General features: G+C 44.9%; 1 protein-coding gene across 2 annotated transcripts in view; it reads left to right on the top strand.

Moving 5' to 3' along the window:
* LOC148997433 (NACHT, LRR and PYD domains-containing protein 3-like) overlaps positions 1-18394 on the top strand; it is a 41599-nt gene that overhangs the window by 473 nt on the left and 22732 nt on the right. The window contains exons 2-6 of one of the 2 annotated variants that reach the window (XM_089122568.1): positions 5554-5670; positions 9203-9307; positions 9481-9565; positions 9836-10031; positions 10126-11960. In XM_089122568.1, the coding sequence (XP_088978694.1) occupies positions 5612-5670; positions 9203-9307; positions 9481-9565; positions 9836-10031; positions 10126-11960 (2280 nt within the window). In that variant the 5' untranslated portion in view covers positions 5554-5611. Of the gene's footprint in view, positions 1-5553; positions 5671-9202; positions 9308-9480; positions 9566-9835; positions 10032-10125; positions 11961-18394 lie in introns of those variants that run through there. The other variant, XM_089122566.1, reaches the window with a different exon arrangement.

Genomic DNA, 18394 nt, shown 5'->3' with positions numbered 1-18394 from the left:
TGTGTGTGTGTGTGTGTCGAATTGTTGCCTACCAGTGGCAACGACAACTTTGATGCGATGACTTGTGATGACAAATTAAACAGCTGAGAAACTGTCATATTCAAGTCTGTGTTCCCCTGTCTCCTCTCATGTTTTCAGTTCCCCATTAGTTTGATTAGTCTTCCCAGGTGTTTCTTGTTAACCACACCCCATTGTTATCTTGTCTAGCTAGTTTTCCCCTGTATTTATACCCCTGTAGTTTAGTTGTTCCTGGTCAGTCGTTGATGGTACTGTCTCGGTATTCCGTGGTCCTGCCTTGAGTCTCTGGTTAAGTTACATGTTTGTATTTTATTAAATAAGTTCTGCACATGGATTCTCTCTGCACTTCATTCCTTGCCCGTCGTGACAGAACGACTGATCACCTATGAATCCAGCAGGACTTCAGGAAAATCTGCAGCTAATTAGGTGCCCTCGCCTGATCTGAATCTCCAGGATGACTGCCGCTATGCCTGATTGGTCTGAGTACCTGCGCATCCTGTCGGATGTGCGGGCTCAACTAGATCTTTGCACCCTGCCAGTTATTCGTGTTATTATGCGAGATATCAACATCAGCCCTGCCGAGCCTGCGCTCACCGTCAGCCCTGCCGAGCCTGCACGCACCGACAGCCCTGCCGAGCCCGAGCGTTCATCATCGCTGGTTCCGTCCAGCCCTCCCGAATCTGAACTCCCCTCACCGCTGGTTCCGTCCAGCCTTCCCGAATCTGAACTCCCCTCATCGCTGGTTCCGTCCAGCCCCCCCGAGCATGAACTCTCTTCACCGCTGGTTCCATCCAGCCTTCCCGAATCTGAAATCCCCTCACCGCTGGTTCCGACCAGCCCCGTCCAGCCAACGCCAGTGACCGTCCAGCCAGAGCCCGAGACCGTCCAGCCAGAGCCAGTGTCAGTCCAGCCCGAGACCGTCCAGCCAGAGCCAGTGACCGTCCAGCTCGAGACCGTCCAGCCCGAGACCGTCCACTCCCCGTCTGCTTCTAATCCGGGGACTCTGCCCAAATATTTTTTTGGGGGGGGCCCAGTGTACCAGCCGAGGCCGCCCCAGGGGTCTTCACCGCCGAGGCCGCCCGAGGGGTCTTCACCGCCGAGGCCGCCCCAGGGGTCTTCACCGCCGAGGCCGCCCGAGGGGTCTTCACCGCCGTGGCCGCCCGAGGGGTCTTCACCGCCGTGGCCGCCTGAGGGGTCTTCACCGCCGAGGCCGCCCCAGGGGTCTTCACCGCCGAGACCGCCCGAGGGGTCTTCACCGCCGAGGCCGCTCCAGGGGTCTTCACCGCCGAGACCGCCCCAGGGGTCTTCACCGCCGAGACCGCCCCAGGGGTCTTCACCGCCGAGGCCGCTCCAGGGGTCTTCACCGCCGAGACCGCCCCAGGGGTCTTCACCGCCGAGGCCGCCCGAGGGGTCTTCACCGCCGTGGCCGCCCGAGGGGTCTTCACCGCCGAGGCCGCCCGAGGGGTCTTCACCGCCGAGGCCGCCCGAGGAGTCTTCACCGCCGTGGCCGCCCGAGGGGTCTTCACCGCCGTGGCCGCCTGAGGGGTCTTCACCGCCGAGGCCGCCCCAGGGGTCTTCACCGCCGAGACCGCCCCAGGGGTCTTCACCGCCGAGGCCGCTCCAGGGGTCTTCACCGCCGAGACCGCCCCAGGGGTCTTCACCGCCGAGACCGCCCCAGGGGTCTTCACCGCCGAGGCCGCTCCAGGGGTCTTCACCGCCGAGACCGCCCCAGGGGTCTTCACCGCCGAGGCCGCCCGAGGGGTCTTCACCGCCGTGGCCGCCCGAGGGGTCTTCACCGCCGAGGCCGCCCGAGGGGTCTTCACCGCCGTGGCCGCCCGAGGGGTCTTCACCGCCGAGGCCGCCCGAGGGGTCTTCACCGCCGAGGCCGCCCAAAGGGGTCTTCACCGCGTGGCCGCCCGAGGGGTCTTCACCGCCGTGGCCGCCCGAAGGGTCTTCACAGTCTTGGCCGTCTGCTCATCCTGCTCCGCCCTGGCCGCCTGCACAGCCTGATCCGCCCTCGTCGCCCATGCTCCACGGCCCAGGCCCGCCTTGCTATATCCCGGTATTGGTTCCCAGTGCAGGTCTGGCCCTCCGTCCCTCCCCCGAGACCACCTCCGCTTCACCACCCTCCTGTACTGTTGTGTTTTTTGAGCGTCTGGAATCCACTCCTTAGGTGGGGGGCTATGCCATATTCAAGTCTGTGTTCCCCTGTCTCCTCTCATGTTTTCAGTTCCCCATTAGTTTGATTAGTCTTCCCAGGTGTTTCTTGTTAACCACACCCCATTGTTATCTTGTCTAGCTAGTTTTCCGCTGTATTTATACCCCTGTAGTTTAGTTGTTCCTGGTCAGTCGTTGATGGTACTGTCTCGCTATTCCGGGTGCTTCTCAATATCCCTCCTCGTCTCCTCGCTCCTCCGTCCTCCCTCCTATGACCCGGAAACCGATCGAGCTCAGCCATCTTGAAGGACATCTCAATTCTCTAATTGCACCGTGAGGAGTCGAGGATCGAGGAGATAGGAGGCTTCCTGAGGAGTCATAAGCGAGGATACACAGGTGCATCCTACGCCGAACTGTTATATTGACTAAACGTGACGCACGTGTCAATTCTCCTCCCCCTTCACATCGGTCACAATCATTTTAATTTATACTTTACCTTTGCAGTTTATATAAACCACACATCTCTGATATTTCAACAGTATAGCCTATCTTTATTATTATTTATTATTAATTTATTAAATAACCAAACTTTAACAACATAAGGGCAGATCCTTTTAGCGCTGCTGATGACACTGTGGAGTGACGCTCGAGTCATCAAGTACTCCAATGTATATAAAAAAGCTTTTATTCGATTCCTCTGTCCTCCTTTCCTTTCCTCGCTTCCCCCCCTCGCGTCCTACAGGGGGTGGAGCTGAGACGCAAGGAAAGGAAGCAAGGAAAGGAAACGAGGAAGCACAAATAAGAAATGAGAAGCACCCTCCGTGTTCCTGCCTTGAGTCTCTGGTTAAGTTACATGTTTGTATTTTATTAAATAAGTTCTGCACATGGATTCTCTCTGCACTTCATTCCTTGCCCGTCGTGACAGAAACAACTTAAAATCATATTTTTTCTATTTTTAAAAAATATATATTTATATTACAATTAGTGTATTAGATGCTCACATGGAGAAAAGGGTTTAAAATGAGGGAAATTAGAGTAATTTTGTGGCCAAAAAAAGATAATTTCCATTTGTAATCCCATGGTTTACACACTAGGTGCCTGTATGGCTCTTTAATAAATAAACATGTCTCTACTAGTCTAGTTACTCAAAAGAGTATTACAGGTCATTACTGCTTACCATACTTATTTTTAGATTTTGCATTTGAATAAATATTTAGACATGATCAAACACTAGATTTGTCAAATAATACATTTAAAAAGTTAATAATTAACAGTCAACTGCTCGCTATAGAGTTTCCTTTATTGTGTGTGTGTTCAAGAGAAGTGTGTTTGTTATATCTTATGCTTTTATGAATCTAACATCTTGTTTCTTGTCTTTAGTGTGATAATTTGAGTTTTTAGCTGTTACTGGTTCATTCTATTAGTCTATAACTGCGTCATCTTCAGAAGTAATCTTCTGGAGCCAATCCAGACAACGTTTGTGTATCGTATTATGCTTAGATTACATTACCTATTTATTCAGTATATAGTGTCGTTTCACGTGAATACCCTGTTTAGACAGTATTCTTATAATCACACACAACAACACAGGGCAAGAAAGAGTCTTGAGACAAACAAGTTCTTTCTTAAATTGGACACAAAGTCCACACTTGAGGCGTAGGAACTACTCGCTAGTTATTAACTAACTCTGGACTTTGTTCAGTTGCAGCATTTGCTCTTAATGCAGAAAGTGGCTAGTCGGTCATACACTATTTTCTAAAGAAACAGGGACAATACATTTTTTTTACTTTTTTGTTTTGTTAATTGTTGTGGTTTCCCAAAATTATTATTAACATCTAAAATGATTATGATTTAGTTTTATTATTAGGATTTATGTTTTGGCTTTAATACAATTCACCGCACAGGCAAAAAAATAAAAAAAAAATAAAAATGAAAATCGCACAATGAAATAGTTAATTATCAATTATAGCAAGCAGTTCAAAACAATGTTATAAAATTATGACTTTACTAAAACACATTACAAGAATAATATAACATAAATAAATTATAAATACAACTATTTACCAAATATTTTATAATTGCATTTACCGGTCATATTTTCATTTTCACAAGTTGTTTATACAAAAATTACAAATTTTTAAACTTCAAATGTTCAAATGTTACGTTTGTACTTGAAGATGGCTCTTAATATCCATAAATGGGCTTGTTATTTTACATTATAAGCTTTTTATGTGTATTCTGCATATTTTTATATTTAGTTAAGGTGTGTTGAAATTACTGTGTTTTGCAGAACTTTTGTGGACTTTTAAAATCTGAGGCGCTGTTATAAAGCACATACTGTAAATGACCCTGGATCACAAAACCAGTCACGAGTCGCAACGGTGGCAATAGCCAACAATACATTGTATTGGTCAAAAATATAGATGTTTCTTTCATGCCTAAAATCCTTAGGATATTAAGTAGATCATGTTCCATGATGAAATTTTGTAAGTTTCCTATCGCAAAAATAAAACATAATACATTTTTGTGAGTGTATGCAGGGCAGTCGTGAACATAAAAGCACAACTTTAAAAGAGATTTTCTCAATTTCTCTTTTTTTTTTGCAACCTTAGATTCCAGATATTCAAATAATTGTATCTCTATCAAATATTGTCCTATCCTAACAAACCATACATATTTATAGCTTTCATATGATGTATAAATTGACCCATGTGACTGGTTTTGTGGTCCAGGGTCACATAAAACAGTGTTACTTAAAATTACACTTGAATGGGTAGTGTGTTAATACCTTGAAAGCTTTTCGAGCTTTTAATAAATAAATGAATAATTTCATTCTAAATATTGTATTATGTATAATTGCATCAATATTATAATTAGCAATATTAATAACATTATTATATTTGTATAATATTGTATAATGTTGTTTAATGTAAAAAATAAATAAATCATTATGATAAGTAGGCCTAGTTATACAGTATGCCTATTATAATTCTGGTTACTTTTACTCAATCAGTTATTAGGACATTTGAAAGTAATGAAATCAACCATCAGTGTGAACTTTGACAACGATTCAACGATTAATAAAGATTGGGTAATAAATATGATTATAAAATGATATTATACTGTAATAGAGAATCAAATTGGGTTCAGTTTTCCAGCACAGTGTACATTTCTGTGCCCAATGAATTCATATTTAGAGTCAGTTAAACTCATTAAACAATCAGAAATTATTAAGACCATTCGGTTAATTTACATGGCAATATATTTGTTTGAAACTCACTTTATTTGATAGATTGTTTTTGCTGTTGCTGTTGTTGATGTTAACTCTTTATTCTTCAATAAGATGTTGTTGATGTGTGTAAATGTTGTGATTTGCAGGTGATGCTGAAGGATTGAGTGTTTTCTGATCAGTTTTCTGGGTCAGTTTAGCTGCAGTATGTCAGAGGAAAGAGGAAAGGACTCTCTCTCTCAGATGAGTCTCTCAGAGAAACACAGGTGAGACTGCGTCTGTTTTCACACTCTCACTTTAAACTCCACTGGACTTTGTGTTTCCCTGTCAATAACACAACTTTAAACATTGCTCTGTATTTGCAAATGCCTTGAACAACTTCAATTTGAACTTCTTAAATTAAAAGTGACATTATTTATAAAGCCCTGTTTGGTCTATAGAAAATATCACAGTTAATAATTTGTTAATAACCTTCTGACGCTGAATTAATCCAAATAAATTAATTTAGTATTTAGATCATAAAATTATTGACAGACATTAGAAAACAACTATACACTTACAGGTCCTTCTCAAAAAATTAGCATATGATAAAGTTCATTATTTTCCATAATGTAATGATAAAAATTGAAGAGTTCAGATGCAAAAGCCTCTAAGTGCCATTTAAAATTTTCTTCTAGAATGATCATTTTTATCAAACTTGAATGTTTAAGTTCAGTCATTTCACTTAAATTGCAATGAAGATTACCTATTAATTGTCATTTAAGTGAAATTACTGAACTTGAATATATAAGCTTGATAAAAATGATCATTCTAGAAGAAAATTTCAAATGGCACTTAGAGGCTTTTGCATCTGAACTCTTCAATTAAACTCTCATATATTTTAGATTCATTGCACACCAACTGAAATATTTCAGGTGTTTTATTGTTTTAATACTGATGATTTTGGCATACAGCTCATGAAAACCCAAAATTCCTGTCTCAAAAAATTAGCATATTTCATCTGACCAATAAAAAGAAGTGTTTTTAATACAAAAAAAGTCAACCTTCAAATAATTATGTTCAGTTATGCACTCACTTGGTCGGGAATCCTTTTGCAGAAATGACTGCTTCAATGCGGTGTGGCATGGAGGCCATCAGCCAGTGGCACTGCTGAGGTGTAATGGAGGCCCAGGATGCTTCGATAGCGGCCTTAAGCTCATCCAGAGTGTTGGGTCTCTTAACTTTCTCTTCACAATATCCCACAGATTCTCTATGGGGTTCAAGTCTTACCCATGATTGCGGTTTGGAGTAATGAAACAGGCTGGGAGTTTTTAAAAGCCTCAGGAATCTTTGCTAATTTTTTGAGATAGGAATTTTGGGTTTTCATGAGCTGTATGCCAAAATCATCAGTATTAAAAGAACAAAACACCTGAAATAGTTCAGTTGTTGTGCAATGAATCTAAAATATATGAAGGTTTAATTTTTATCATTACATTATGGAAAATAATGAACTTTATCAAAATATGCAAAATTTTTGAGAAGGACCTGTAATTCAATTTAATTCAAGTATGCTAACAAAACTGTTGCACAGACATTTCTGTTCTCTATTCTGTCAATAAATAAAAACTTGAAATGTTCTCTTAAATTATGGTCAAGTATATTATATATTCTTAACATATTTAATCTCACTCATGTATATTAAAGAAATTGTTAAAGGGACACTCCACCCATTTGCATTAAGATTTCCATTGTTAGAAACCCAGTTATACTATTGAATGGTCGTGCAACACTCTCTCATTTTCCCGAGACGAGAGAAATCCACTATTTACCTTTTTCACTTCCTCCTACAATGACGCAAAAATCGTAATTTTACGTCATCGTAGGAAGTGTGTGGGGGGGGGGGGGATTTCTGTAAAGACTACAAGCACTAGTTCCCACCCTTTCAAACCTGCCCATAGGGGGCTCACTCGCTCTAGATTCCCGGAGATTTTAACTACAGTAATTTGCGGGCATAAGGGAGTCGTTATCAATATGCAGGAGACTCTTAGCGAGGGGATTAATGAAGATGCCGAAGACAAAACGCTCCAAGGTTTGGCTGCATTTGACGTGTAAAACTACGCATCAGAGTAAGTGTGGCAATTGAAGCCCATGTAGAATCACGCCAGTTCATTGACTGATTGGGTGGGGGCCGCCTTGACGCTCTTACATCGTCATATTATATTAGCATACATTATCTGATTTCATTGTGCGAAATGATTTCCAGGCGGTAGCGTAGATGATATGGCCTAAAAATAAAATCTCCGATTTTATTTTTTTAAATTCGATTTACAATTTTTTTACGATTTCCCCTTACTTATTAAGGAAAGCAATAAGTACAAACGGCAGACAACTTAAAGCAAATTTAGCTTTTATTTAATCAAAAGCAAGACAAATGTAACCCCCATTTCTGGAATGAATAATAAAGGTAATTATACGGTTTGGATCACAGTCTGATCTGTCTCGCATGCGCACTCTTGCTCACTCGCTCTAGATTTTTTGAGATTAGATATTTTGCATATACTAAAGCTTGATTGAGCTTAGGAGTCCTGGCTGTTTTTATTATTGTAACACTATTAGGTAGTCTTATCACTCGCCTGTATTTTGTTCCATAATAATGAAGACTTACAAAAGATGTTAGGAAGAATCTCATGGCAGTTACTTTTTCTTTTTCATACTGTAAATTAAAAGGTAAATGAGAACGTCCTTGTCAGCTCAATTGTCATGTAAAAAAAAAATAATAATATTTTTTTTATTTATAATAAAGGTTTGCAGATTAATATTTTACCATTTTTTGTCCTGAAGTAAATGACCCTTTTTCTGTTTCAGTTCTAAGAAAAGCAGTGGGCCTATTAAACAATTAGAGAGCATTTGATCTTTTGGATGTGATTTGAGTTGGACCAGAATCTGAAACTTAAAGAGAATGACCTGTTTAGTTGGCTCTAAGTTAATTAAAACAACTATTTCAAAAGCTGAACTGATTTTCTTTTTAATATTATAGTAAGAATATATATAACTCAATATTTTAACTAATTGAAAAAGCTGAATAATCATTCCAAACTTAATGATTAGCCGACAAAATAATCGACGATTAGTCGATTAATCATTCTAATAATCGTTAGATTAATCAATTATCAAAATAATCGTTTGGTGCAGCCCTAAGTGGGAGTGGCCTGCGCAGCTGAGCATTGCAATGCACTATGGGGATTGTTGTCTACAATGCACAAGTAGGGCACTAAAAAGTCATTTCTGCCTTTTATCGGACAAGAAGGACCCAAATTAGAAATGTATGATATTATTCTACTACTGTACATATATGACCCACTTTCAATACATATTCATGTCTCCATCGGTGGAATTACCCTTTAAACTATAGACCATTTCACAAGATGTAAACAACACTGGTCCAGAAGCACTTCCTGTTTCAGTTCTTTAACACTACATAAAAGCTGGGATAAAATACAACCAACAGAACATTTAAAACTGAATTAAAAAAGTTAAACAACATCTTTAAGATGTTTTCTTTACATGTGAAATAAAGAAAACAGTTACAAACTGAAACAGGAAGTGTTTCTGGACCAGTGTTGTTTACATCTTGAAAAATGGTCATAGTTACACATTATAATGTGAGCCAGTAAATAAAATGATGGTTAATTATAAAACTGTAAATTGTGTGAGTGTGTGTGTTTCTGTGGAGGATTAGATAAAGACACAGATGTGTTTCAGACACAGTTGATCCTACTTTACTAAAGTGTTTTCTCTCTCTGTTCTTTGTGTCATCAGTGTAAGATCAGGCTCACATGTGTCCAGCTCTGTGTCTCTGAAGAGTGATTGGTCTAAAGGTAATCCACCAAACTTCAGTGAGAAATCACCATCATCTAATAAAAGGTATTTTGTTTTGCTCATTGTGTGTCACGTGGTGACTGTTTAAAAGTTGTATCAGTGAATACCAATCATGAAACATGTTTAGATCAAATGTTTGTCAGAGTATTCACAGCTAATGCTTATTTCTCTTTCTGTAAAATATCAGTTAGTATTTTATTTTACTAATGTGATTACAGGCTTCAATATGAGACATTAGACTCAGACCTTCAGACTCACAGGAACCACAAGAATTTCAAAGACAAACTTCTTGGGATCTTCCAGGTAGGAAAACACATTTTATAAATGTTTAATATTTATAACAAACAAATATGTTATTGAACAAAGAAATAATTGTAATTAAAAAAAAATTCCTCTCCTTTTTTCCTTTTAAACACATTTTAGTACAACTTGGTTATCATATCATGTCTTTAACTGGATTTTTCTATGTACGTGTATTATAATTATTTAATGAATAGTGTTGACAAAATGTAGATGTACAATTTTGCTTAAATTATGTTATACTGTCTTATCTCTTTCTTACTTTGTTTGTAGGATCTTGAGAGGAAAATAATCACATTTCTGAAGAATGAACTGGAGAAGTTAAAGAAAATATTACAACATGAGAACACACAACACTTTGTGAAGGACTTTAATGAGAACAGATCCAGTATCAAATCAGCAGCTCTTGATCTCACACTACATTACCTGAGAGAGATGAAGCAAGATGAAGCTGCTGATGCTCTAGAAGGCAAGAGACTCGTCATCATCTGTCTGATTGTCTCTTATAAATGTAGGAGAGAAAATGAAGACTAAAACTATCTATTTTCTGTTCCTGTGTTTAGATGAGCTGTTCTTCATTCATCAGCTGAAATGTGGCCTAAAGAAGAAGTATCAATGTGTGTTTGAAGGAATGGCGAAGCAAGGTGACTCCACACTCCTGAATAACATCTACACAGATCTCTACATCACTCAGGGTTGCAGTGAACAGGTCAATACTGAACATGAGGTCAGACAGATTGAAGTTGCTTCCAGACGTCATGAAGCACAAGAGATACAGGTTGAATGCACACATTTGTTTGAAGCGCCTGAACAAGACGAGGAGATCCGAACTGTACTGACAAAAGGAGTCGCTGGCATCGGGAAATCAGTCTCTGTGCAAAAGTTTGTTCTGGACTGGGCTGAAGGAAAAGAAAATCAAGATATCAGCTTCATATTTCCTCTTCCATTCAGAGAGATCAACTTAAAGGAGAAAGAAAAACTAAGTTTGATGGACCTTATAACTCAGTTTTTCCCAGAGACAAAAGGACTGAACCTTACAAGAAGGAATCAGTTCAAAGTGCTGTTCATCCTTGATGGACTGGACGAATGTCGCCTTCCTCTGAAGTTTGATTGTAATGAGATGTGGCGTGATGTATCGTCACCAGCCTCTCTGGATGTTCTCCTAACGAACCTCATGAAGGGAAATCTGCTTCCTTCTGCTCTCGTCTGGATCACCAGCAGACCAGCAGCTGCCAGTAAGATTCCTCCGGACTGTATCGACCGGCTGACCGAGATACGAGGATTCAGCGACGCACAAAAGCAAGAGTACTTCAAAAAAAGATTCAAGGATGATATTCAAGCCAACACAATCATAGATCATGTTAAACAATCAAAGAGTCTCTTTATCATGTGCCACATCCCAGTCTTCTGCTGGATTTCAGCCACTGTTCTCCAGAACATTCTGGAGGAGAAGAGAAATAATGATGTGAAAAACACTCAGGCTGATGAGATCTCTAAAACACTGCAGGAATCAAACACTGAAGACACTCCCAAGACTCTGACACAAATGTACACACACTTTCTCCGCTTTCAGATCCAGCAGAGCCGCCGGAAATATGATGGAGAATACACACCAGATGTTTCCTGGGATAAAGACGCCATCCTTTCACTGGGGAAACTGGCATTTCATCAGCTGGAAAGAAACAACCTGATCTTCTATGACACAGACCTGGAAGCCTGTGGTCTTGACGTCTATAAGGCATCAGTGTACTCAGGCATGTGTACCCAGATCTTTAAGGAGGAAACAGGGATCGTTCTTGGTACCATGTACTGCTTTGTTCACTTGAGCATTCAAGAGTTTATTGCAGCCCTTTATGCACATCTGTTTCTAGACATCAACAAGACAAGTGTGTTTGATCATGAGTCTACAGAACAGGAAAACAGAAATGAAACCATGATTGATTTTCTCAAGACTGCAGTGGACAAGGCGCTGGAGAGTGACAATGGACACCTGGACCTTTTCCTTCGCTTCCTCCTCGGTTTGTCACTCCAGTCCAATCGACGACTCTTACGAGGTCTGTTGACACAGCGAGATGACTCTGACCGGAGCAACAAGGGGATAGTTCAGTACATCAAGCAGAAATTAGAGGATAATCTTCCTGCAGAGAGATCCATCAATCTGTTCTACTGTCTGAATGAACTGAACGACCAAACTCTGGTGAATGAGATTCAGACCCACCTTAGCAAAGGAAGTCTCTCATCTGGTGACCTTTCACCTGCCCAGTGGTCTGCTTTAGTCTTTGTGTTGTTGACATCAGAGGAAGAGCTGGAGGAGTTTGAGCTTCAGAAATTCAAGAAATCAAACGAGTGTCTCATTAGATTATCGGCAGTCATTAAAGCCTCCAGAAGAGCACTGTAAGTCTTTTAATATATTTTGTCATGTTTTAATCTCATCTGAAAAATGCATTTATCTCAATAGTTATTCCCCATCATAAACATGAAGCTATACCTGCGTGTGTGTGTGTGTGTGTGTGGAGACAGTTTATCACAATTTAAGACAAAATATTAAATATCTTGTAAAAATGTTTGCATGATTGTTTTGTATCACATGATACACCAGACTTGTATGACTTGTTATATAGAATATTATATTATCACATACTCATACTTGAGGTTGAAAAAAAATCCATATTTTATTAATATACCCAAACTGGGGGGAAATAATGTAATTTGGTACAGAATAGATGTTATTTATATTGCCAAAACGTAATATGAAATTTCGAAAGGTTATAGATAAAACATTGAGATTTTTATAAAACAGGCTACTAAAATAAAATACCTACATCTCACCACATCATATACTAGTTGTCCCTCAGTTTCTCCCAGTAATTATATATTTAAATGCTTATTTCTATGAGTACTTCTGTAGTTTAAAGGGTTAGTTTGGTATTTTACACTTAAAGCCCTGTTTTAAGATCGTTTCTGATGAAATAGAACGGTTAAGATTGAAATTTGGACAAATGCTGCTGTCCCGAGAATTTTAGGTTTGTGTGTTAGCACCCCCCACCTACACAATGGTTGTCTATGTGCACTGGAACAATCATTCATAAAACACATTAAACTTTAGTTTACTAAGACGTGAAACTCACTGAGTGGTCTGGGTTGTTCACTGATGTGCTCACACAAAAATCACTGCAAAAGATGCTTTCCAACAGGTTTTATTGTAGTTTTTGCAAAAACAGTATTGCAGTAGACTTACAATTTAAAAGAAAAGAAACACAACAAATTAAATGTATTTTGCTATTACATTATATCTTCATACAAAAATAAAAACTTTTGCAACTAAAAAGTTCAAAATGCCAAGCTTTGGCCAGCTTTCAAATACATTTAATTTAAGTTTAAAATAAAACTTAAATAAACAGCTTTTATATTTAGCTTTAAAGTGCTGTAGTCAGATCAAACAAACAATTATGCTAAATGAAGAACTTAACCACCAGTCAACCTGGTACTTCATACTCTTGTGGTGCGCGCACAGTCTTCACTCGGACGCACTCTTCAATCTATCGCCGATGATATCACCAAATAAAATGCACATAATTGTGTCCCTGCTTGATATAGACTGTAACCACTGAACATATTCGGTTTTGATGAGAGAGAGGAAAAAACTATATGAGTGTGAATTAGAACCTGTAACTTCTGACACGCTTGGCAAAAGATCTAGCACTAGATCATTTAAGAACTCAAACAAAATATGTGGATCGATGCATTTACTTACGGGTTGAGCAGAGAGGCTGCACAGTTTGACCAGCGGGCAGCGGCCGCACACCAGTCCGCCGGATGCTGTTGCTAAGAACTTACAATTTATCACTATTATCAGACCGGCTCTCGCGGCCTCGAAACTCTACGAGTCTCCCGATTGCCACTCCGCCCCTGCACGCCATTACAAAATATAATATGGTGGGCAGTAGCGGTTCTAGGCACGGGCGAACCGGGCAGTCGCCCGGGGCGGCATTTCTTCATGTCACATGGGGGGCGGCACGAGCAGTTAAAAAAATACTCTGTGCCGCGAAGTTTTTCTATTTTTTATCATTTCGATTCAATTATTGGCAATGGCGCCCTGCTTGCTGAGAAGGTGCCGTGCGCAGAAACGATGTCAAGGGGATCTCCTGATTAGTTCACGTATCGCGTCTTTTGCGCTCTCGAGGTCGTTATTTCAAATCCTCTATGTTTCAAATAGGCGCACGGGAAGCGCGCTCATAAACTTTTCAGCACGTGCACCCAAACACTTGGGTGTTTTTCTCTTCTCCGTAAATAAATATTTTAGCAGAGCTACAGCAAGCGTTTTTCTGTGGTGGAAATACATTAGCTACTAAAACGTCTCGGTTACGTATGTAACCCTCGTTCCCTGAGTAGGGAACGGAGACGTTACGTCAGAAGTGACGGAGATTGGGGGTTTCGCATAGAAAGCCAATCCTCTTCGAGTATTTAAACACGAGCCAATGGCATGCAATGCCTTGGGGCTGCGGAAATTTGCATAGCGTACTCCGCCCTACTCCGTGAGTATAAAAGGAGGAAGTGAACGCAACCGCAGTATGTCTTCGCTGAGGAGCCAAGACTGAACTCGGCATCTACCCAGCGATACAGCAGAAGTGGCAGGGAGACGTAACGTCTCCGTTCCCTACTCAGGGAACGAGGGTTACATACGTAACCGAGACGTTCCCTTTCGTAGTCACTTCGAGTTACGTCAGAAGTGACGGAGATTGGGGGTCTGTGCCATCACGCCAACTTCAGGCTGTCTTCCAGTGCCCTGCGAAAGTCTGAACCCCCGAGCCTTACCTGTTTTCCTTAGGGGATCCGACTTAGACACAGGATTACCAAGGTACACTGGGAAACATATCCCGAAGGGGACATGCTACCAGCTGCCTACCGAAGGGAGGACTTACGAATACACATATGGCCACATAGGAACACATATGGAATCACTGGAGCACCAACCGCAGGTGGCTACTAATTTCAGCTCCAGGGGTGGCAGATGGCTTGCCAAGGGAAGACACATGCTCAGAGAGGCTTACAGTGGATAATACACATGAGACGGTTACCAAGGGGGAACCGTACGCATGGAGGCACCTAGCCAGCATCCAGAGCCACAGCAGTGGTGCCCGCATCGTCGGTGCTGGAGGACTCAAGGCTTCAATGGAAGAACTGAGGAAATATCGCACTTATCCAGTCCGGGGAGTGGAGTGGCGAGCAAGCGAAGACACCAGAGCGGATCCAGAACTGGCCGAAACGAGTATGTGAGAGGATACCGGCTCAATTCGCAGATTATAGAATCTGGCGAAGGTGTTGGGTGTCGCCCAGCCTGCAGCTCTGCAGATGTCTGTTAGCGAGGCGCCGTGCGCTAAAGCCCAAGAGGAGGCCACACTCCGAGTGGAATGGGCCGTCACACCAAGGGGGCACGGAAGGCCTTGCTGCTGGTAAGACAAAGCAATGGCATCCACTAACCAGTGGGACAGCCGTTGCTTTGAGAGAGCCCTTCCCTTCTGGCTCCCCCCATGACAGACAAAGAGCTGGTCTGAGGTCCTGAACACTGCGTTCTGTCGACATAGGTGCGGAGAGCACGTACCGGACAGAGCAGTGCCAAGGCTGGGTCTGCCTCCTCCAGGGGCAGCGCTTGCAGGTTCACCACCAGGTCCCCTTAGGGGAGTGGTAGGAACCATGGGCATATATCCAGGCCGGGGTCTCAGGAATACGTGAGAGTAAGCCGGCCCGAACTCCAGGCACACTTCGTCAACAGAGAGTGCGAGCAGGTCCCTTACTCTCCTGATGGAGACCAATGCAATCAGGAGTGCTGTCACATAGGACAGGGCAAAAACTCTACCGACTGCAAAGGCTCCAGGGGAGGCCTCTGCAGAGCACCCAGGTCTACTGAGAGGTCCCCAGAGGGCAGGAGGGGAGGGAGGCGGATTTAGCCCCCTCGCTCCCCTCAGGAACCTGATGACCAGGTCATGCTTCCCATAGACTTACCTTTCACTGCATCATGAGACGCGGCAATGGCCGCGACATAAATCCAAAGGGTGGAGGGCGACAGCCTACGCTCCAACCCCTCTTGCAGGAAGGAAGCACGACTCCGATCGAACATCTCCGGGGGTCTTCTCAGCGAGAAGAACACCAATTGACGAAGAGGTTCCACTTCAACGCATAAAGGTGTCTCGTGGACGACGCTCTTGCGGAAGTGAAGGTTGCCGCCACCGCAGGTGGCAGCGAACTCAAACCTGCCTCGTCCCGTCCTGGAGCCACACGTGCAGCCTCCAAGATCGGGACAAGGGTGCCACAGAGTGCCCCGTCTCTGAGAGAGTACGGTCTCAGAGGAATAGGCCAAGGAGGTGCTGTCGCGAGGAGCATGAGTTCGGAGAACCACGTCTTGGTGGGCCAGTAGGGGGCTACCAGCAAGACCTGCTCCTCGTCCTCCTTGATCTTGCACAACACCCGTGCAAGGAGGCTCACTGGGGGAACGCACACTTGCGTGGGCCCCGTGGCCAGCTGTGCGCCAGCGCATCCGAGCCGAGAGAGCCGCGGGTCAGGGAAAAAACTGGGCGCAGTGGGACGAGTCCCGAGAGGCGAACCGGTCTATCTGTGCCTCCCCGAACTGGTCCCAAATCAGCTGGACCGACTGGGGATGGAGTCGCCATTCGCCGGAGATGGAACGGGCCCGGGACAGCTCGACGGCTGCCCGGTTCCGGTCTCCAGGAATGTAGCTGCACGAAGGGACCTCAGGTGCTTCTGACTCCATATCAAGAGGTGGCGGGCGAGCTGCGACAACCGGCGCGAGCGTAGACCCCCCCTGGTGGTAGATGTACGCTACTGCCGTAGTGTTGTCTGAGCGGACAAGCACATGCTGGCCCTTGAGCACGCTCGGAAGCGGTGCCGGGCGAGCCGTGCTGCCAACAGCTCGAGGCAATTGATGTGCATGAGGCGCTGGGCTCCTGTCCAGGAACCGGCGGCTGCATGCCCATTGCACATGGCACCCCAACCCGTGGTAGACGCATCCGTGGAGACAACGAGATGCCTGGAAACTCGCTGAATAGGGACCCAGTCCGTAAAAAGCTGAGGTTCGACCACGGGAAGAGGGTTCGGCGGCGCGTCGGAGTCACTGGAACTCGGAGCGAGCCGCGATGCCATGCCCACCTCGGGACTCGATCGCGAAGCCACAGCTGAAGCGGTCTCATATGAAGCAAACCGAGCGGCGTACCGCGGATGCCATATGCCCCAGGAGCCTCTGAAATAGTTTCAGTGGAACCGCACTCTTGCCCTCGAACTGTCGAAGACAAGCCAGCAGTGAGTGCGCGCGCTCGTCGTGAGCTGCGCGGACATGGCGACCGAGTCTATCTCCATGCCGAGAAAAGAGATCCTCTGCACGGGGCAAAGTTTGCTCTTTTCCCGGTTGACCCGAAGGCCCAGACGGGCTTGGTGCCGTAGCACCAGGTCTCTGTGTTCGCAAAACCCGAGCTCGAGAGTGTGCTAGTATCAGCCAGTCGTCGAGATAGTTCAGGGTGCGAACCCCGTGTTCGCGAAGGGGAACAAGGGCTGCCTCGACGATCTTCGTGAAGACGCGAGGGGACAGAGCTAACCCGACTGGGAGAACGGCGTACTGGTATGCCTGGCCCTCGAAGGCAAACCGAAGAAACGGTCTGTGTCGAGGGAGAATGGAGACATGGAAGTACGCGTCCTTCAGGTCGATCGCTGCAAACCAATCCTGATACCGAACACATTCGAAAATGCGTTTGGCCGTGAGCATTTTGAACGGTAGTCGATGGAGAGAACGGTTCAAAATGCGCAGGTCCAGGATCGGTCGTAACCCACCGGTCTTTTTTGGGGACAATGAAGTAGGGGCTGTAAGCCCGGACCTCACCTCGGCTGGAGGGACCGTCTCGATTGCACCCTTCGCCAGCAGGGTCGCAATCTCCGCTCTCAAGACTGGGGCATTGCCACCAAACATCGCGGAGCGAACTCCCCTGAAGCGGGGAAGAGACCGTGCGAACTGAATCGCGTAGCCGAATCTGATCGTTCTGATGACCCAGTGGGATACCCGGGAAGCGCTAGCTAGGCTTCCAGGAAGTGAGCCAACGGGGTCATGCGAACCACAGACGTCCCCCCGGAGGGGCAGCGAGGCGGGTCGACCGGCATGCGTGCAGGAGTTACCCCGTCCGGATGCACCGTCGAAACCCGCTCCCCGACAGAAGAGACCAGGGAAGGCAGAGCGTTCCACGGGGGTCTGTTCTGCCGGGGGTCTGGCGACAGAGGGGGAAGGGATTGGCGTAGCCCGGGGACGACACACGCACCCTTCCGCGCCCTCCGAGACAGAGAGGAATGAACGGGGCGACGCAATGGACGTCGTGCGCGCTCATGCCAGTCTGTGTGCTCCATGACAGTGTCAGCTTTTCCTCAACCAGCTCAGGGAGCTAGCTAGAACAAAAGATTCTCCACCGGCCCTCCACCGGGGAAGGAGGGGCCCTGCCACCGCCTCCTGAGAAAAACCATGACACTATCACTGAGCGGCCCGCCTCAGGAACATCGCTTCGCCTGGCGTTTAGCGGGGCACACGGCCTGAGGGGGGGGGGGGGGGGACGCTTACCTGTGGCCTCCTCCGCGACGCGAACCGGCTGAAGGCTGCTGCTGGGGCCGCGTGGGAGGGAAGGGAGCCGCAGGGGGGCGTCCTTGGCGGCGAGCTGGCGGAGGCGTCCGAGCCGACGGCTGGTTGGAGGCAGCAGCTGGCCGTCGGGGCAGAGAAACCGCCTTCGTCTGCTCCTAGGCGGTCGAGAAGTGCTGGGCAAAGTCCTGGACCGCACCGCCGAA

This window comes from Pimephales promelas, chromosome 2, assembly GCF_988280905.1.
Source record: "Pimephales promelas chromosome 2, fPimPro1.hap1.1, whole genome shotgun sequence".
NCBI classification, from domain to species: Eukaryota; Metazoa; Chordata; class Actinopteri; order Cypriniformes; family Leuciscidae; genus Pimephales; species Pimephales promelas.
This window is presented reverse-complemented; position numbering and strand designations above follow the sequence as displayed.